General features: G+C 43.0%; 2 protein-coding genes across 8 annotated transcripts in view; one reads left to right on the plus strand and one right to left on the minus strand.

The window, feature by feature from the left end:
- The window catches only part of actr10 (actin related protein 10), a 43,087-nt gene extending 33,474 nt beyond the window's left edge, over positions 1–9,613 (plus strand). Inside the window, exons 8-13 of one of the 2 annotated variants that reach the window (XM_038779962.1) lie at positions 205–243; positions 719–798; positions 886–959; positions 3,244–3,325; positions 7,430–7,631; positions 9,018–9,613. In XM_038779962.1, coding sequence (XP_038635890.1) covers positions 205–243; positions 719–798; positions 886–959; positions 3,244–3,325; positions 7,430–7,631; positions 9,018–9,199 — 659 coding nt within the window. In that variant the 3' untranslated portion in view covers positions 9,200–9,613. The remainder of the gene's footprint in view (positions 1–204; positions 244–718; positions 799–885; positions 960–3,243; positions 3,326–7,429; positions 7,632–9,017) is intronic. The other variant, XM_038779969.1, reaches the window with a different exon arrangement.
- Positions 9,614–9,695: 82 nt separating this feature from the next.
- The window catches only part of LOC119954595 (F-box/WD repeat-containing protein 7-like), a 233,011-nt gene continuing 220,732 nt past the window's right edge, over positions 9,696–21,974 (minus strand). For 2 of the 6 annotated variants that reach the window (XM_038779919.1, XM_038779917.1), the window contains exons 12-13: positions 18,878–19,002; positions 9,700–9,858 (exon numbers count right to left, since the gene is read on the minus strand). In XM_038779919.1, coding sequence (XP_038635847.1) covers positions 9,846–9,858; positions 18,878–19,002 — 138 coding nt within the window. In that variant the 3' untranslated portion in view covers positions 9,700–9,845. Of the gene's footprint in view, positions 9,859–18,049; positions 19,003–21,974 lie in introns of those variants that run through there. The other 4 variants (XR_005458278.1, XM_038779924.1, XM_038779948.1 and 1 more) reach the window with 4 other exon arrangements.

Raw genomic sequence — 21,974 nt, forward strand, 5'->3', positions numbered from 1 at the left:
CCCCCCCCCCCCAAAAACGGGTAAAAGAGATCAAATACCAAGACACTGCCTGGAGCCACTTTTTGTGCATCTTGTCTTTACATGACCTTCACCGGAAGTCCATCTAGTAGCAAGTTAATCAGATAATTGACTTTTGGTATTTACATTTTTATAATGTAATATTGTGTGGTCTGTGCTCTTAACGTTGTTCTCAATTCGTTTAAGCAGGCTCACTTCCAGAAGAAACTCTGGAGGATATCAAAGGTAAGAATTATCTTGCATGATTCTTTTCTTGTTAATGATGATTTATGTCGCAAATGCATTTGCCTATCAAATAAAGTACAAATGTTGTAATTCTAGAATAAATACAGAAAATATTGAAATATAATTTTTCAGATTGGTTATCTGAAACAGCAAGGTTTCTGGTGTAACCTTTCACTAGTTTAATCTGAATTATTTTTAAAGAGTATGTGAAGTTTACATCTGTTCAGAATCTTGCTACCAGGACCAACAAGCTTTCCATTTTCTTTAAAGCTATGAAATACCTTCACAGCACATTGATATGGAATCTGGATGTGCATATGGTCATGGAAGTGAAATGCCTAGTGAAAATTAGGATGAAGCATGAGAAAAGTTACCAATATTAAACTGTGTTGAATAAGCATTCATCTGATTGAAATCTGTGTATTTGTGATTTTTAGGCGAATTTAAGTTTCCTTTTTTAAATTGTGCTTTTCAGTTCGGACTTGCTTTGTGAGTGATCTCCAGCGGGGACTGAAAATTCAAGCTGCCAAGTTTAATATTGATGGAAAATCTGAGGTCTGCATTAATTACTGGTGAATCAAATTAACTTAAGTTGCAAAGTCAGAGGTGCATGGTAATTTAATATTTAATATTTATTTATAGCGCCCTCAACAACCTCCAGATGTGGCATACCCTCTAGATGGCGAGAGGATCTTACATGTCAACGGATCAATCAGGTTGGATCACATGTATAAACAGTATAAATTAGACTGCATCATAACTGGGTTGTGCTAAAAAGAATGGCATAGTATGGTGAAGTTGTAATGTGAATGTCCCTTTAAGAACGTTTTTTGTCTTATCACATGGCTTCAGTAATGTCATTGTCTGGGTGGAGCTGAGCTGTGGCTCTGAGTTTTACTTTTGCTTTGAGTTTGGACTGGTTTTGAACTGCACAGGTTGAAAGAAGTGTCTCTACATTTTCAAAGCTGTTTCCAGACTGCTTGGTAACTTAAAAGAGATAATTGCTTTCTGGAAGGAATTCAAACCTGCTGTTTGAAAAGGGGAACAAAGTATCAGTAACAAGTCTTATACCAGTAACAATGCTGGGCCACGCCTTTGAAAAAGTGTTTCTGGTTTTACTTGGATTTTGTTATTGAATTGAAACAGTTAAGGAGAAATTCATTAAGGATTATACATAGATTACTGTAGCTGTGTGGGGTCTTTATGTTTGTAGTTGATAAAAATTCTTACTGTGTGTTTATACAAATGTTAACTAAATTTGTTTAAGTTTGTTTTTTTGATTAAAAGCGCCTAAGAGGTCCGTTGAATAACACCTGAAAGGCAGGCTCTTGTGCTTATCTTGGCTAAATTCAACAAATAGTTATATAGGTCAGGTGAACTTCATAATATACTTTGGAGTTTTATAAACCCTGGCCCATAACAAAAGAGCAAATTAAGTTTTTCACTGCAGCTTCCCCACTTAGTGTGGTCTTGGTTTCAACCGTTGTGTAATTTGGAGGCAACAAAGGAAAAACAGAGGGGACAGTCAGGCAGTTATCGTGTATTTTCTACCTTCTGACTAATACATCCGCTTAGAAACCCTTCCATTGGCATTTAGTGGACGTTTTTCAGTTGAGAAACCATCAGTATCTGCTTGTGAAGAATACAGACAAGGCAGATTAGGGGAAAATGGATATAAGTAACTAATGGAAAAATGTAAATCAGCTGCAATGGGGAAATACAAATTGGGTAAATCTTGTTCCCTGACTGGTTTTGTTCATTTTTTTAAATGTCCGGTGTGCCGCTGAGCCATAAAGAATGGGTAAATCTTGGATTTATTCCATAGTTTGTGCTGAATTAGGTCATCTTTTCTTGGATGATGGTGATGATGGGACTGCTACATTTAGTTTCAATATAATAAGGATAGGGTAGAGAAGTTTACAGACATTAATGAATCAGGGGAGGAAATCTGCTGTCCTTGTATTGCCTGGCCTATCCAGATCCATAGCAGTGTGACCCTTAACTGCTCTCTGAAATGGCCTAGCTAGCCACTCAGTTATATCTAGCCATCACATTGGCAAAAAAAACCACGGTGTGTGTACGAATACACATGGACTACAGTGGTTTGAGAAAGTTCCTCATTCTCGAGGACCGTTAGAGATAGGGAACAAATGTTGGCATTACCAGCATTGTTCACATCCCCAAGTGTGCAAAAGTCAGAGTAAGTAAGCAAATACTGAAACAAGATGAATACGAGTATAAATTCTTCCGAGCTAAATATTTCTCTCTCTCTCAATGCAGTTGACTTATTTTCTTCACTGTAATCCGTGTCAGGTCGAAAATATACAAGTGACCAGAATCAGTTGCTAGAACTCAAATAGTCACATGATGAAAGATAAATACTAGAGCCGAGCCTTCTTGCATTTAAGTTTTTATTTATAGAGATGCACATTACATATTGTGCACCTCCAACCAACAACTACACTTGCAGCCAGCTCCTACACCTCTGTTCACAGGCGACTCCCCAATTAATCCTAACCACTGAACACAATTAATCCCAAATTGATATATAATTAACATCAGCTAACAAGTATTGGTGTTTCAGCATATTAAATGAGGATTTGAAGGAAACTGGAAAAATTGCTTTGCATTTCACTGAAAAAACACCACTGTTATCTGCAGCGATTGACGTGAAGCTGTAAGGTGACCTTGTCAGCAAAATGTTAGAAATTGTTTCAATCAAATTTTATTTAAAGGTGACTAATGATTTTTATAGGTGTGTTAAAGCAAACTGTCATAGTGAACTTGGGAACTTTGTTAACTTACAGCCATTGAATGTATCGTGCCCACGCACATACTCCTATCATCAAGATTTCACATTTAAGTTAAGTAATAAAGTATCCTGGGTCTACGTTGGTATATTGACTTTTAAATTAGTTGCCTGTGACAGTTATTGTGACGGTTAATCAACAAAGTGATTTAATTGAATTTTCAGTTCAGGGATTTTTTTCAAATTTGCAGAGATTCTGTAATCGAAATTCTCTTTGAACAAGATAATGAAGAGAAGTCAATTGGCACCTTAATCCTTGACTCTCTTTTACAGGTAAGAGGATGGTTTGCGCTAAATTTGATGGATTTATTATTTTAAAAACCTGGTTATTCTCTTTGGGTACCACATTATAGTTTGCCATTGAATGTGTGAAAGTGACCCAGAATTAAAATACTGTTTTATGGGTGGCACGGTAGCGCAGTGATTAGCACTGCTGCCTCACAGCACCGAGGACCCGTGTTCGATCCCGGCCCCAGGACACTGTCCGTATGGAATTTACACATTCTCTCCATGTCTGCGTGGGTCTCATCCCTACTACCCGAAGATGTGCAGGGTAAGTGGATTGGCCATGCTAAATTGCCCCTTAATTGGAGAAAAATAATTGGGTATTCTAAATTTATTTACAAAAATACTGTTTTATCACCATGGTACTCATATTTAGCTATTGCTTCATGGCACTGGTATATTTAGCTATAACTTTAATGGTAGTGTAGTTCTAATACCTCTGTTTAATTAAGTTGAGTTAAAGCCTCAATTGAGCACACAATCTAGGTTGATGCTTCATACAGTACTAATGGGATACTGTATTGTCAGGTAGTATTCTTCAGATCAAGGCCCTATTCAAGTGGACAAAAATAATTCCAAGGCAGTATTTGAAGAGAAGCAGGGAGCTTTTTCAGTGTCCTACCCAATATGAATTCCTAAACTGGACCGACGTACAGTGAAAAGTATTTTTCTGCGAGCAGCTCAACAGATCGATAAGTACACAAAAAGAAAATACATAATAGGGCAACACCAGGTAAAAACAAAAAGTTAGCAATGTTAGTCTTATAATCATTCGAATCTTTTAAAATTTAATTCTAAGACAAATAAAAAGAGGATCTGTTAGGGAGAGCTCGCAAAGAGTCGCCACGCTCCGGCGCCATCTTGCTGCAGAATTATCTTAAAACTTGTCGACAAAATAACAGTGATTGCACTTCAAAAATAATTTGATGTTAATAGCTTCGGGATTCCCTGGCGACATCAAAAATACTATACAAAAGGAAGTTCTTTCTTGTGCAAGCATTATTATGTGGAAATGCAGCAAGATGCGTGGTAGAGGTTGATATTTTTCCACTTATTGCAGGGTTAGTTGTACTGAGTGAGGGGAAGCCAGGGAGTTGCTTGTGGAGCATGTGGGAGAACAAGAACACACAAACATACAAATCTGAAGCTGGATTAGAACATTTGGCCCTTTGAGCTTGCTCCACCATTCCATTAGATCATAGCTGATCTGACTGTGGCCTCAATTCCGCTTTCCTGCCTACCCCTGATACCCTTTGTCTCCCTTGGTTAGTCAAAAATCTATCAAACTCTGCCTTAAAAATAGTGAGTGACCCTTTCTCCACTGCTCTCTGGGGAAGAGAGTTCCACAGACTCCTGACCATCTTTGTTTTAAATGGGAGACTGATTTTTTTTAAGACTCTATCCCCTAGTACTAATCTCTTCCACAAGGGGAAATATCCTTCCAGCATCTATCATGTCAAGTCCCTCGGTATCTTGTATGTTTTAATAAGATCACCCCTCAGTCTTCTAAACTTTATTAATAGAGCCTGTTCAACCTTTTCTTGTAAGATAAACATAACATCCCTTCCCCCCCCCCCACCACAGTCCTATGAATCAGTTGAGTAAAACCATCTCTGAACTGCTTCTAAAGAAATTCTGTCCTTTCTTAAATAAGGAGTCCAAAACTGTACATTACTGTCGATGTGGTCTCATGAAATGGGATGGCATGGTGGCACGGTGGTTAGCACTGTTGCCTCACAGCGCCAGGGACCTGTGTTCAGTTCTGGCCTTGGATTACTGTCTGTGTGGAGTTTGTACGTTCGCCCCGTGTCTGCGTGGGTTTCCTCCAGGTGCTCCGGTTTCCTCCCACAGTCCAAAGATATGTGGGTTAGGTGGATTGACCATGCTAAATTGCCCCTTAGTGTCCAGGGATGTGCAGGTTAGGTTATGGGGATAGGGGGAGTGCACATGGGTAGAGTGCTCTTTTGAAGGGTCAGTGCAGACTCGATTTATCGAATAGCCTTCCTCTGCACTGTAGGGATTCTATGATACCCTGTACAACTGTAACAAAACATCACTTCTTTTGTATTCCATTTCCCTTGTAATAAATGAAAGCATTCCATTTGTCTTCCTAATCACTTGCTGTATCTGCATACAAACTTCATGTACCAGGGCATCCGAATCCCTCTGTATTTCAGAGTTCTGCATTCTCTCGCAATTTAAACTGCTTTCCCACCTATCTTTGTGTCATCAGCAAATTTAGAAACCATATGTTCAGTCCCATCATCCAAGTCATTGATCTAGGTTGTAAGTAGTTGAGGCCCCTGCACTGATCCCTGTGGCATTCCACTCGTTACATTTTGCCAACCTGAAAATTACTGATTTATACCTACTCTGTTTTTTGCAGTTAACTAATCCTCTATCCATGCTCTGTATCTGGTTTCCAGAAAGCATTTGACAAAATGCCATATCAAAGATTACTGCACAAAATAAGAGCTCACGGTGTAGGGGATGAACTTTAGCCAGTCCTGGTGTCGCACATTCAGAATGGCCTTTATTTAAGTTTAAAACACTAGTCTTTGACGTATTGTTCCCTCCCTCAATATGAATATGAAATTCACTTTTAATGATCACTGCTACCTAAGGGTGTTTTACTATGAAGTAATAAATTAATCGTGTCATGTTGTACATTATTAGATCTAGAATAGCACCTCTTTGCTTGCGTCTAGAATGTACTGCTCTAAGAAACTGGCCAGAAACCACTCTTGAGCTCGCCTTCCAGGTTATCTTTGCCAATTTGATTTCACTCACAATTATCATTGTACCTTTCTCACAAATCCCCATTATTTCTTCCTGAATACACCATCCTACATGTAGTTACTGTTAAGGGCCTATAAACCACTCCCACAACAGACTTAGAACAGTACAGCACAGAACAGGCCCTTCGGCCCTCAATGTTGTGCCGAGCAATGATCACCCTACTCAAACCCACGTATCCACCCTATACCCGTAACCCAACAACCCCCCCCTTAACCTTACTTTTTAGGACACTACGGGCAATTTTAGCATGGCCAATCCACCTAACCCGCACATCTTTGGACTGTGGGAGGAAACCGGAGCACCCGGAGGAAACCCACGCACACACAGGGAGGACGTGCAGACTCCGCACAGACAGTGACCCAGCCGGGAATCGAATCTGGGACCCTGGAGCTGTGAAGCATTTATGCTAACCACCATGCTACCATGCTGCCCCTGACTTCCTATCTTTTATTTCTTCATCCAAACTCATACTACATTTTGATCTTTAGAGCTAAAGTTATCTCTTTCTATTGTACTATTGTCATCTTTAATTACTCCTCAACCTTTTCCTAGCTTCCTGGCCTTCAGAGATGTCGTGTACACTTGAATTTTCAGGTGTCAGCCTTTGTCATCTTGCAGCTATAACTCTGTTACAACTGTCATTGTACATATTTATTTCTATCTGTTTTATTGCAGAGAGTATGTGCATTCAGATACAAAGCCTTTTTACTATTTTAGCCACTTCTAGTCTTTCTTGCTGGCGCATTCTCTAGTTTGTCTGCTATGTGGCCTAATCAATGCCACACTCTGATTATCATTTTCCTTATTACTACCTTTCTCTCTTGTCTTTGCTCTTCAAATTATCACATCTTCACGAACTTGATCTCTCTCCCACCATTTAGTTTAAAGCCTTCTCGACCACCCTAGTTATATGACTTGCCAGAACATTGGGCCCAGTGTATGGGTCCTCCTTAGACAGGGCTAGGAAAGAGGTTCTGCTTGGAGTATGAGTAGCTAGGCACTGAATTAAACAAGTAGAACCTCAAAGGTGATGACTCTAGATTAATGATGTCCCCTCCGTGTCCTTCACCGCCCAGCCCAGTGATGTCCTCCCCGCATGCTGGGCACTGCTGAATGATGTCCAAGAGGACAAAAGATGTTGTAAGGAAAGCCTGAGTCACCTGACCATTTGTAGAAGTGATTCTCGCAGACTTGAATAGATCACTCATCACTCATGATGCATTGTTTGAGAGAAATGGAAGGCGAGCAATGGTGCATCGGTTTACTAACGTAATTTGTAATAATTGTTGCTAGTGCCCTATTGACACAAGAAAACAGCTGGCAGAGAACCTTGTGATCATTGGTGGAACTGCTATGCTGCCTGGCTTTCTACATCGAATTATGGCTGAAATTCGGTACCTGGTGGAGAAACCAAAATATAAAGAAGTGTTGGCTGCCAAGACATTCAAAGTTCATACTCCACCTGCAAAGCCAAATACTGTGGCTTGGTTAGGAGGTAAGAATGTATTCACTGTATCACCTATAAAGTTTTGTGTGTTTATGAACAGTTCTATTGTATTGAGAGAGAATTGATTAAGACTAATAGACAAGTGGCCAGTGTGAAAATGCAGCACAGTAGGACATCTGTTTAATTTCCAGCATGTGGCCCTTTTTGCTCAACATGTTTTGACTCCGTATTGGTTATGTAAGGTTCCTATTAGGAACTGATCTTGCGAGCAAGTAGGTGTGACTTCGGAATGCTGATGCAGCAAACATTTGTCCAGTGATTTTTGTTTTATCTCATTCTGCACTGAAATTGAATGTGATTTTAAAACTAGAATTCCCTCGACTTTCCGTACAGATGGAGTACCTAAATTAGAAAACTTGAAATTTGCCGAAAGGGTGACAAACTGCAAAGATTACAAATCTATATATTCATCTTTCAATTATTTTAAATTGTGGAAAATCATGGACTATTTAACGTACCATGCTTGTGTCAGCTCTTTGTAAGAGTTGCCCAATTTAGTCCCACACCCCAGTTTTTCTTAATCTTGCAAATTCTCTTCATATATTAGTTGCCTTTTTAAAGTTCCTATGGAATCTGTAGTAGGGACATTAAAATAGTATGTTCGAGATCATCATAACCCACTGTGCCGCGGTGCCGTGAAGGGGCAGTCTTGAAATTGATGGGAGGAGATTCTTTCAGTGCGGACAGCCCTTGCAACCACAAGATGTCCTTCCTCAATGGGGCGGCACGGTAGCACAGTGATTAGCACTGTTGTTTCACAACTCCAGGGTCCCAGGTTCGATTCTCAGCTTGGGTCACTGTCTGTGTGGAATCTGCACGTTCTCCCTGTGTCTGCGTGGGTTTCCTCCGGGTGTTCTGGTTTCCTCCCACTGTCTAAAGATGTGCAGGTTAGGTGGATTGGGCATTCTAAATTGCCCTTGGTGTCCAAAAAAGGTTAGGTTGGGTTACAGATATAGGGTGAAAGTGTGGGCTTAAGTAGGGTGCTCTTCCCAAGGGTCGGCCGAATGGTCTCCTGCACTGTAAAATGATTGCATATACTACTGCATTGTTTTTCAGTGGGGAAAATAAATGAAATGTTGGAACCGTGCATAAGCCACTTACTTGGTACATCTTTTGAGCATTTAATTAATTGATATGACAGATAAATACATTAGCAGCCAGTATGAATTATTTCTGAACTTTTCGTAGTTTTTCAATGTTGTTTTCTTTCTCTCTGTGGTTCAGCTGTCCTAGACTAGTTGCATTTGCTGCCCTATCTGCAATACCTGCTAGGGGGTTGGAAAAGTATAATGGAAGATCTGTGAGATCGGGAGTATGCAATCTTTCAGTTTGTTGTTATTTATTACTAAAAGTGTTCCATTTACTTGCCTTTAGGAGCCATTTTTGGTGCTCTGCAGGACATTTTGGGTAGTCGTTCAGTCTCCAAAGAATATTATAGCCAGACAGGTCGTATTCCTGATTGGTGCTGCCTGAGTAACCCACCTCTAGAAATGATGTATGAAACTAGTAAAGCACCGCCTCCATTGATGAAAAGAGCATATTCCACTGAGAAGTAAAGATAACATTAATGTTCTGAGACAACCGACTTTAGAAGTAACAAACAGTCGAGCAAGTATATGTCTGCTCCTTTTTCAAGTTATGTTGCTCAAATTTTCTGTACGCTCTTTGTTATCACTATCAAGACTATTTGAATACTTGTTAGAGAAATGGTGATGTGTATTCTCGAAGCTCTTAACTTCAATGTTGCATGTTTTCCATTAAGTATTTTAGGGTCTGAACTCTGAAAGCTGGTGTAAAGGTATGGCATTAAATTCTTACTATAAGTGCGGCTGGAAATGAATTTTTCCAGCAGATAATATAGTCGGTTCTGAAGATTTGTAATTGCAAATGTTTGACTAGAAATGGATCCTGGTGCACAAGTGTATACTTTTGGTCCAAAGTTTACAATAATAAAATTTCTTGAAGCCACATTGTGTGTTTAAACATAGCAAACTTACACTATATTGTTGTTAAATTGCCTTTGGCTAGAAAACATTTATTGTGTGGAATACCAATGCTATTTTGAAATAAATACATTTTAAACTGATTCCTTAGTGGAGGTGGTGGCATAGTGGTAATGTCATTGGGCCAATAATCCAGAGGTTCAGCAGAATGCAGCGAGGACGGGTTCTATTGCCACATGGCACGTGATGGCATTTAAATTCAATTAATACACCTGGAATTAAAAGCATTTAAATTTGATTAATACACCTGGAATTAAATGCATTTAAATTCAATTAATATACCTGAAATTAAAAGATAGTCTCAGTAATGATTGTTGTAAAAAGCTATCTTAATCACTATCGTTTAGGGAAGGAAATCTGTTTACATTGTCTGGTCTGGCCTACATATGACATCAGTCCCACAGCAATATGGTTGTCTCTTAAATGGCCTAGCAAGCCAGCTACAGAAAAGTCAATAAGAAATGAACCGGCTAAATCAACCCAGGCACCGGAAACTACAACAGTACAACCAGGCCTGTTGATCTTGCAATGTCCTCCTTAGTAACATCTGGGTGCTTGTGCCAAATTTTGGAGAGATGTTCCACAATCTGGGAGATCAACAGCCTGACATGGTCATACTCATGGAATTGTAGCTTACACTCACAGAATCATAGCTTACAGACAATGTGTCAGACCCCATCATTACAATCCTTGGGTATGTTCTGTCCCACTGGCAGGACAACCCACGTGATTTGGTGGCACCGTGTATACAGTTGGGAGGGAATTTACCTGGGAGTTGTCAACATTGACTCTCAACCCCATGAGATTGTGTGGCATCAGGCCAAACATGGGCAGGGAAAACTCATGCTGATTATCACCTTACCACCCGCTGCAGCTAATGAATCAATACTCCTCCATGTTGAACACCACTTGGCGGAAGTACTTAGGGTGGAAACAGCACAGAATATAGGCTGGGTGGGGACTTCAATGTCAGTTACCAAGAGTACCTTGGTAACCTCAATATTGGCGAAATCCCAAAGCAGATGGGAGCTAGACTGGGTCTGTGACAGGTGGTGAGGGAACCAACATGGGGTAAATCTATGTGATCCAGTTCTCACCAATCTACCTGTTACAGATGTATCTGTCCATGACCGTTTTGGTAGGAGTCCATCAAATCCTATGGAGAAGAAGTCTCATCTTCACCCTCCATAGTGTATGTGGCACTAACGGTAGCACAGTGGTTAGCACTGCTGCCTCACAGGCCAGGGACTCGGGTTCAATTTTGACCTTGGGTGACTGTGTGGAGTCTACACGTTCTCCCGTGTCTGCCGCGGTTCACTCCAGGTGCTCCGGTTTCCTCCCACAGTCCACAAATGTGCAGGTTAGGTGGATTGGCCACTGTAAATTTGTCCCTTAGTATTCAAAAGATTGGGCGGGAGGGGTCTAGGTGGGGTGCTTCTTTGGATAGCCGGTGCAGACTTGATGGGCTGAATTGTCGCCTCCTACACTGTAGGCTTTGATTCTATGCTGATTCTAACACTGCACTAAATGGGTTTGATTTTGAATAGATCTAGCAACTCAAAAACTAAGCATCCAATCAGTGCTATGGACCATTAACAGCAAAATTTTATTCTACCAGAATCTATAACCTCATGACCTGGCATAGCCCCCACTCTACCATTACCATCAAGCCAGGGGATCAACCTTGATTTAATAAAGAGAGCAGAGGATATGCCAGGAGCAGCACCAGGCACACCTAAAAATGAGGTGTCAACCTGATGAAGCTAAACACAGGACTATTTGCACATCAAACGGTGTATCAGCATTCAATAGCCAGAGCTATGTTATATCACAATCAACAGATCAGATCTAAGCTCTGCAGTCCTGCTACATCCAGTCAGGAATAATGGTGGACACTTAAATAACTAATATGATGAAATGGCTACACAAATATCTCATCAGGGCAGCACGGTGGTGCAGTGGTCAGCACCACTGGCTCACAGCGTCGAGGATCCGGGTCAGATCCTGGCCCTGGGTCACTGTTCATGTGGAGTTTTCACATTCTCTCCACGTCTGTGTGGGTCTCACTCCCACAACCCAAAGATGTGCAGGCTAGGTAGATTGGCCATGCTAAATTGCCGTTAATTGAAAAAAAATAATTGGGTACTCTTACATTTATTTTTTAAACGGCAGCATTAACCCAAGTGTGGCATCAAGGAGCCCTTGCAACACAAGTCAATGGGAATCAAGGGAAAACTCTCTACTGGTTAGAATCATACCTAGCACAAAGGAAAATGATTGTGGTTATCGGAAGGCAATCATTTCAGTCCTGAGACACTGCTGCATGAGTTCCTCAGGGTTATGTCCTGGGTTCTAACTATCGAAACTGCTTCACCAATGACTTTCCCTTCAACTCAAGATCAGAAATGGGAATATTTGCTGATGATTGCACAGTGCTCAGCACTATTCACAACTCCTCATGAAGAAATCCAAGTCCATATGCAACAAAACCTGGATAACATTATGGCTTAGGCTGGTAAATGATAAGTAACATTCCTGCCAAATGATGACCATGTCCCCTTGACATTCAATGGCATTCCCATTGCTGAATCCACCTCTATCAACATCCTTGGGCTTACCTTTGACCAGTAACTCAATTGGACCAGCCATGTAAGTAATGTGGCTACAGAGCAGGTCAGACCCTGCGAATTCTACAATGGGTAACTCAACTCCTCACTCCCTAAAGCCTGTCCACCATCAACAAGACACAAGTCAGGAGTTTGATGGAATACTTTCCAATTTCTTGGATATATGCAGCTCCAACACCACAAGAAGCTGGACACCATCCAAGACAAAGCATCCTGATTGACTGGCAGTCCATCCACCACCATAAGCATTCACTCCCTCCATTACTAATGCACAGTGGCAGCAGTGTGTACCATCTACAAAATACATTGCAAAAACTCATGAATAAAAGCAAATTACTGCAGATGCTGGAATCTGAAACCAAAGAGAAAATGCTGGAAAATCTCAGCAGGTCTGGTAGCATCTGTAGGGAGAGGAAAGAGCTAATGTTTCAACACCAGATGACCCTTTGTCAAAGCACCGGCCATTGACAAAGGGTCACCTGGACTCGAAACGTTAGATCTTTTCTCTCCCTATAGATGGTGCCAGGCCTGCTGAGATTTTCCAGCATTTCCTCTTTTGCAAAAATTCAGAATCCTTCAACACTTTCCAACCTACGACCTCAAAGAACAAGTGCAGCAAATACTGACATAAACTCACCACTTACTAATTTGTATATTGCCTTAAAGTGATAAAATTGACATCAGCACCTGGATGACTGTTGTGTGCAGTCTTCACTTTTCCTTGTTTCTCGTGAAATTTCTCATGTATCTCAGCAGAACTGAGGCAGGTGATGGCTTGGCAAAGTTGTGGTAACCTGCCCTTCTGAACATGATTTCCACTGGTGGTGGTATGCCTATGTCTAAGTGTGTTACCTTTAAGTGCGGCATGGCAATATGGGGATCTTGTTTTGCCTCCCTGAGCTTCATGATCGGTGCGTTAAATATGCGAACCATTCACTCATCAAGAATGTTGGATCTGGAATAGTGTGGCGAGACTGTCACACTGTTTATGTCCCAATTAAAACAGATCTTTAAAAGGTCTGCAAGTATATTGTGCCCATTGTCCGATATGATTCCTTCAGGTGTACTGAACAAACTGAATATTGCACTGTGTCTCCAACAGATGCACTTGAAGTACCCTTCAATTGTCTGATAATTGTAAAAGTAATTGGTGAATAGGAGAAAACCATTGCCATGGATAGTGAATATGTTGGAATTTTAGACCAAGGGCGCAATGGAATCTTGTGAATTCAGAGATTCTTTAGGTTAATATGGTTAGTGATTGGCACTGTTCACCCATCCTTTCTAATTGTTGATCTAAGGCCAATACACAGTTTCCCTTGCTAGCTGAATATATGTCCCTGGTGTAACTGTGACACTAAGTCTTGGTGAAGAGCTTCAGGTGCATGCATCTGGTTTCCTTTGAAAATGATGCCTCTTGAAATACCTAGTGTGTCTCTGTCAAGTAAAAACATGAGGGTGTTTGGCACTTCTCATATCGTATTGTAGGGGCAACATGCTAGCACAGTGATTAGCACTGTGGCTTCACAGTACCAGGGTCCCAGGTTCGATTCCCTGCTGGGTCACTGTCTGCGGAGTCTGCACGTTCTCACCGTGTCTGCGTGGGTTTCCTCCGAGTGCTCCGGTTTCCTCCCACAGTCCAAAGATGTGCAGGTTAGGTAGATTGGCCATGATAAATTGCCCTTAGTGACCAAAAAAGGTAAGGAGGGGCTAGTGGGTTACCGGGCTAGGGTGGGTGAGGGCTTAAGTGGGTCGGTGCAGACTCGATGGGCCGAATGGCCTCCTTCTGCACTGTATGTTCTATGTATCAGGCCAACCTTTTACAATAACTACATAATGCCTTCAGTTGTGGATCATTTGCTGTTTCTTCCTGAAATTGGTTGTGTTTGTGTTGTCCAAAACTCATCAGATTGACATTGAGTACATCTTCTACTTTGATGTCTATGCCCTTTACTCGTAGGTCTAGCAAAACATCAACAGTTTTTTTCAGATTTGGTAACAGGCTCAGTGTGTCAGAAGTAGCCATTTTGCTACCCGGTTTGTAATAGACGGTGCAATTTTACAAGTGCATTTCTTAAAATCAGAAATTGTTGCGGACTGAATGATGCACTCCTAAGTGCCTTACGCCAAATTATTCCCAATGGTTTGTGGTCAATTTTCATTTTGAATCATTTAATGAATAGAAATGTGTGGAATCTTGCAATACTGAATACCAGAGCAAATGCCTGATGCTCTATGTTCGAATTATTGGATTGTGCTTGCCAAATATAATTGGTTTGCCATCTTGCATATTGTACCTTCCTCGTCCTTTCTGAGATGTATCGACCTCCTAAGATCATCTCTTTTCTTGGGTCATAGTATTGTAGACTGTTACTAATTGTGCTTTACTTAATTGCTCTGTTTTATAACCTTTGCTCTAGAGTCGCCAGGTATCTTTCTGATACCACCACGAGGTTCAAAGCCAAGTGCTGATCAATAACTCAATACACCAGTTAGTAAGTTTCAAATCAAAACACATTTATTATACACACAGTCAATCACTACTCATGCATAAAATTCTACTTACTAGACTATCTCTGACACTAAAAGGCCTATACTTAGCTTTGGAAATGGCCCACCAGGTCAGGGGAACAATGGCCTTTTGTTCGATTCTGAGGCTGCAGGCTTCAAAGCTGGTATGGACTAGTAGCTAGGAGCGCCTATCTCATAGTGTGCGTTGACTGGAGACTTACTTGGTTGGTGCTGCTGCTAGGCAGGTCTCTCCTTGTTGAGAGTCACGGTCAAGAGTTGTTTAGAGCTGCTGAGAGACCCTGCCAAGAAGATCGAATTGAACTTGGGGACCCTATTTTATAGTCCCCAGGGGTTTCGCGCCCTTTTGGGCGGACCCCGTACCTGGTTCCAATTGATGGGACTAAGTCCCAATTGTTTTAATCGATTTCTCCAATACTGGAGCTGTTTCCTGATCGCTGGGCGGTTCCTATGTGTGCGTTGACCTTCCTTTGTCCTAGCTCCTGCTGGCGCCGGGGAGTCTGGTTTGTGCTCGATTGCTTTAATGTTTCCAATTGTTCCTGGGGATTGCTCATTAATATGCAGATGGTTGCTGGTTTAGGTTCTGTCTGGGTCTTTGCAAGTCTTAATACACAGGAAACCTTGTACCTGCTTGTTTCCCTGTGCCTGACCAGTTTTCCCTGCATTCTTAGCGGGCATCCATTTTGGAATCGGGAAGTGGCCAACCCAGGTGGGTACAAGACCACATGTCTCATCTGATAATACATATTCAAGTGACTCAAACACATGCTGATGGACCTCCTTCCCTCAGAATTACGTTCACACGCTGAGGACCCAGATTCGATCCCGGCCTCCGGTCATTGTGTGGAGTTTGCACATTCTCGCTGTGTCTGTGGGGGTCTCACCCCCACAACCCAAAGATGTGCAGGCTAGGTAGATTGGCCACGCTAAATTGCCCCTTAATAGTAAGAAAAAAAGAATTGGGTGTTTTCTTCACAATTATGTTTATCAGAAAAATTGGGTAAGTATGGCACTAGGAAGTTGAAAAATTTGAGTCATCTCTACATGTCCACTTTGCACTGAAGAGTAGACTTGTGTCCTTCATCTTTGAGTTTGCTTGGATCAGGATGGATCACAGAACTTGAGTAAATAGAGCTGAAGGTTACCTGACCTACATTCGCCTGGAATTTCTTTCTGTTAAAGATGAATCCTTCATGATGAGCTACTGCCATCAATAAGTGTAGATTTTGGTCATGATCTTCTTTGGTTTAGTTCATCACAATGTCAAGCTCTATATCCTGGACAATTGCTCATTTGCATATTCCCGTAACATGCTATCACAACACTACCTGCTCACTTACCTCATCCACATGCATTCACTATCACAGCAAAAAGCTACATTAAATGTATCAAAGCTGCTCAATGTGATAGTAAATGAGGACTTACCAAAATAAAGCAGCTTCTCCTGCCACTCCTGCACTACAAGGAGAGACTCTGAGAACAGGTATACTTCACATTTCTGAAGAGGCCCAGTCAAAATGTCTGGGCCAGAGTACGGAGCTCCAACGTAGAGCAAAAAAAAGGAACGGATTGGAAATAGGGTGATTGCACCCCTAGGAAAATTCTGATAAACACCTGGCAGAGCAAGCGAATTCCAAAGGAAATCCACTTCCCATACATTATTAACTCGTGGAAGTATATTCGGGGGTGATTTCCACAGAAGGTACTGTGACTTACTGGGAGAATTCCTGAGTAAATTACCAGTGTGTTTTAGTACATAATAACCTTCATGACCATATTAGAAGTTCCCAAGCTTTTTTGTTGATTTGTTCTTAATCATGGAGCCTCATACCACGACTCTATCTGCTGTGTCAAGACTAGCACCAGGTCCTTCAACAGCATCCCAGGAATATATCACGGCTGCATACTCTCCCTAATTCTTTCCTCTTGGTCACCGATTTAATCATGAGGTGGTAATGGTGGGTAGACTTTGGCATCCCATGGTAACACCACCAGTGACAGACCTGGATTTTGCAGATACCAACTCCTTGCTGGCTAAAGTATCCTGTGTACACTCCAAGACCTGACCACCAGCCTTGAGAGTAGTAACACCAAGGTTGGTCTACGCATCAGCTGTGTGAAGACTTAAGATAATGACTGGATGGCAACAACACCCATCATTATCGGGCAACAGATCATTGAGGAAATTGATCCGTTCCCCTCCCTCGGAAGCAACATCTTCAGGGAGGGTGATGTAGAAATTGATGTCCACACAAGAATCAGCAAAGCAGCATCAGTTTTCCAGTGGCTCCACAAGGTATGGGCATCTAACACTATCACCACGGCAATGAAACTGTGACTCTGTATGTCCATAGTAATACCAACCATGATCTGTGCCAGTGAGACATGGAAAAGAACAGCAAAGGTGTCACATAAATTAGATGTCTTTCAGCAGTGGTGACCTTGTAAGATCCTGGACATCGCATGGAAAGACAGCATCACCAATGAAGAGGTGTAACAGAGGATTGTTCAGAGCTGCCTGTGGGACATTATAATGGAGAGACGACTGAGGCTAGCAGGGCACAAATTTCACCTCTCAGGGCGGCACGGTGGCACAGTGGTTGGCACTGCTGCCTACGGCGCTGAGGAGCCGGGTTTGATCCCGGCCCCGGGTCACTGTCTGTGTGGAGTTTGCGCATTCTCCCTGTGTCTGCGTGGATCTCTCCCCCACAACCCTGCAATGTGCAGGGTAGGTGGATTGGCCACGCTAAATTGCCCCTTAATTAGAAAAAAAAATTGGGTACTCTAAGTTTTAAAAAAATCTATATTTCACCTCCCAGAAGTATGTCCTGCTAAAGTGGCAGTAGAATGGACACCATCAGATGGAAGAAGATGGAGCCAGCCAAAGAAAACCGGGTGAAGTACATTTAAGGAGGACTTCCAAAAGTGAAACACCACCTGGGCTAGAGTGAAAGTGATTGTGACGGACCAGGGCTAGTGGCAGAGTCTGCCCATTGTCCCACATGGGACTGGAGGAACTAAGTCAGGACATAAGTCGTAATCATGATTTGAGGGGAAAATGTGTCTTTTATTGGGATTGCCTTATCTTAAAGCCACGTTTGATAGGATTTTGAGAAAGTGAATCTATCTCTTTTTGATCCCCTGGGCCTGCCAAATTTTTGAAAAGTGCTTTGTTGAGTGACTTGTCAACTTGCTTGATACTGGATTGTTTCAATACTGAGAAGCAAGAACAGTTAAGAATTGATTAATGTGTAATAAGTTTTATTTAAAAGCGTTGATCTCTACACTGTAGCAAATATCAGAATTCATATATGAACAATTCCATATTGTAGAACCATGTGGAAGAATATTTTTAGCCAGGATCTAGCTATGCAGAAAGCAGCAGAAAGAAAGCACAGACCAAGAAATTTCTTGTGTCTTGTCCCATTCAGCTGCTAGAAATTGATGTGCATAAATGCAATTTCTGTTGAACTTCCATCAGTTACAGCAGCAGAGGAGAAGAAGCCCAAGGAGATTCCCAGAAATAGTAGCTTGCTTCAAGTAGTAAGCAATTAAGAGAGTCTACATACATAAGAATAATTTTAACATACTTATTTTTGTAAGCATTCAGATCGAAAGCTTCTAAATTAAAAACTTGCACCTTCAGTTGTGCTAAGGGTGATCTATTGTTTTAAATGTGACAGCTAAATTGAGTTTTCATTGATTCTTACTGTTTTGGGCACAGTTCTAAGTAGCTTAGTACTTTCCAAGCCAATCTCACAAACTTGGCAGGGTTAGTTCAAAAAACTAACTGATCGGGTTTTTCTTAGTACTGGTGCATCCGAATAGTTTGGCAGTTTATTTGAAGTATATGTTCATCTACGGTATCAGAGGCTTTATCATCTAATTTTTGCTTCTTGAAAAATATCATGGATGTTATTACATAAACTCGATTTAGTATTCATGCTTATTTAATCACCAAATAATCATGAATCACTTGACTTGTATAATGTGAAGTAAGTTTAATCTTTCCCTATTTTTCAAGATATAGAACAGGAACTGATATCTCTGTAGCTATATAACTGTGGTCATTTACCAATAGCTCAAAATTGTTAAAATTCCTGGTGATTCAGGAGAAGCTGTGATGACCTTTGTCTCATTAACCCAGATCTTGTGGAGCAGAGATGGATTTCTGTGGACTGCATTGACCAGTTTCCCATTCTACAAAAGAAGTAAAAGCACAAAAAGACATAAATGTAGCAATAAATATTACCTTGTATATCATTATTCGGCTTGAATGTTCAGCAAAATTGGCATTTAAGTTGATTAGCACAGCTCAATAATATATGTCCAATTCACCAGGTTTAATTAATCAGGTTTATAGGAACTTGTAAAGGCTAAAATCTGAATTAAACATGACTGGAAAAAGAATGCGATTGATAAGTGGGACAATTGGATTCACTGTGAGAAACATGTTACACATGTGAGAAAAAAGCTGCTATAATGATTTACAAAGCATGGGAAAAGAGTTCATTCAAAAATGAACCTGCTGACATTTTCTCTCCCTACAGATGCTGCCAGACCTGCTGAGGTTTTCCAGCATTTTCTCTTTTGTTTCATTCTTAAACTGGGGTTGTTCACTTGCTAATATGCATAGGGACCTAAAGACCAAATTGGTAGAGGGAATAGATTTTTTTTTTTAAATAATTTTTATTGAAATTTTTACAAAATAAAATACAAAATATAAACATCTTAGCTCTATTAACATACAACCGCGGTAACACCCCATGAACAATACCCCCCCAGCTTCAATAGCAACTTCAAACAAAAAGAAAAAACAACAACAAAGAAAAAAAAGAACAAACAAGAGGGAGATAGCACCCTCCACAAACCCATGTGCACAGTTCTCCCTCCCCCCAATCCTTAAGCCCCCCCCCCCCCCCCCGGGCTGCTGCTGCTGTCGGCCTATTCCCCTACCGTTCCGCCAGGAAGTCCAGAAATGGCTGCCACCGCTGAAAAACCCTTGTACTGATCCCCTCAGGGCAATTTTCACCCTCTCCAATTTAATGAACCCCACCATATCCGAGATCCAGGCCTCCACGCTTGGGGGCCTCGCATCCTTCCATTGGAGCAAGATCCTCCGCCGGGCTACTAGGGACGCAAAGGCCAGGACCCCGGCCTCTATCGCCTCCTGCACTCCCGGCTCCACTGCCACCCCAAAAATTGAGAGTCCCCAGCCTGGCTCGACCCTGGATCCCACCACCCTCGACACCGTCTTTGCTACCCCCTTCCAAAACTCCCCCAACGCTGGGCATGACCAAAACATATGGGCGTGGTTCGCTGGGCTCCCCGAACACCTAGCACACCTGTCCTCGCCCCCGAAGAACCTACTCATCCTTGTCCCCGTCATGTGGGCCCTATGCAGCACCTTGAACTGTACGAGGCTAAGCCTCGCACAGGAAGAGGAGGAATTCACTCTCTCCAGGGCATCCGCCCATGTCCCCTCCTCAATCTCCTCACCCAGCTCCTCTTCCCATTTACCCTTCAGTTCCTCCACCGAGGCCTCGTCTACCTCCTGCATCACCCGGTATATATCCAAGATCCTCCCTCCTCCGACCCACACCCCCGAGACAACCTATCCCGCACCCCCCGTGGGGGCAGCAAGGGGAACCCCTCCACCTGCTGCCTGGCAAACGCCCTCACCTGGATGTACCTAAACATGCTCCCCGGGGGGAGCCCAAACTTCCCCTCTAACTCCCCCAAGCTCGCGAACCTCCCCTCCACAAACAGGTCCCTCAACCTCCTAACCCCTGCCCTGTGCCAGCCCCGGAATCCACCATCAATGCTCCCTGGGATGAACCGATGGTTCCCCGGTATCGGGGCCTCCATCGAGCCCCCCATTTCTCCTCTGTGCCGTCTCCATTGCCCCCAAATTTTGAGGGTAGCCGCCACCACCGGGCTCGTGGTATACCTCGTTGGAGGGAGCGGCAACGCCTCCGTTACCAGCGCCTCCAGGCTCGTGCCCACACATGACGCCGTCTCTATCCTCTTCCATGCTGCCCCTTCCTCGTCCATTACCCACTTACGCACCATCGCTGCGTTGGCTGCCCAGTAGTACCCACAGAGGTTGGGAAACGCCAGCCCCCCCCCTATCCCTGCCTCGTTCCAGGAACACTCTTCGAACCCTTGGAGTCCCATGCGCCCACACAAATCCCGTAATACTGCTGTTGACCCTCCTGAAAAAGGCCTTTGGGATAAAGATGGGGAGGCACTGGAACAAGAACAAAAACCTCGGGAGCACCATCATCTTGACGGACTGCACCCTCCCCGCCAGTGACAGCGGTAACATATCCCACCTCTTAAACTCCTCCTCCATCTGCTCCACCAACTTTGTGAGGTTGAGCTTGTGCAGGGCCCCCCAACTCCCAGCCACCTGGACCCCATGGTACCTGAAGCGCTTCCCTGCCTGCTTCAGTGGGAGCATACCAATCCCTTCCTCTTGATCCCCCGGGTGCACCACAAACACCTCGCTCTTGCCCAGGTTCAACTTATACCTCGAGAAACCCCCGAATTCCCCAAGGATCCTCATCACCTCCGGCATCCCCCCCACTGGGTCCGCCACATACAGCAACAGGTCGTCCGCGTACAGTGACACTCGATGCTCCTCTCCCCCCCCCCCCCCCCCCCGCACCATGCCCCTCCAGTTCCCTGACTCCCTCAATGCCATGGCCAGGGGCTCAATTGCTAACGCAAAGAGCAAGGGGGACAGGGGGCACCCCTGTCTCGTCCCCCGATGCAGCCGAAAGTACTCCGACCTACTCCTATTCGTGGCTACACTTGCCATCGGGGCCTCGTAGAGCAGCCTCACCCACCGAATAAACCCCACCCCAAACCCGAACCTCTCCAACACCTCCCACCAGTACTCCCACTCCACCCTATCGAAGGCCTTCTCCGCTTCCAACGCCACCACTATCTCCGCCTCCCCTTCCACCGCCGGCATCATAATGACATTGAGGAGTCACATTTGTGTTCAGCTGCCTTCCCTTCACAAACCCCGTCTGGCCCTCATGTATGACCCCCGGCACACAATCCTCTATTCTAGTGGCCAGGATCTTTGCCAGCAGCTTAGCGTCGGCGTTCAGCAACGAAATCGGCCTATATGATCCACACTGCAGAGGGTCCTTGTCCCGCTT

The sequence above is a fragment of the Scyliorhinus canicula genome, chromosome 2, assembly GCF_902713615.1.
Source record: "Scyliorhinus canicula chromosome 2, sScyCan1.1, whole genome shotgun sequence".
Taxonomy (NCBI): Eukaryota; Metazoa; Chordata; class Chondrichthyes; order Carcharhiniformes; family Scyliorhinidae; genus Scyliorhinus; species Scyliorhinus canicula.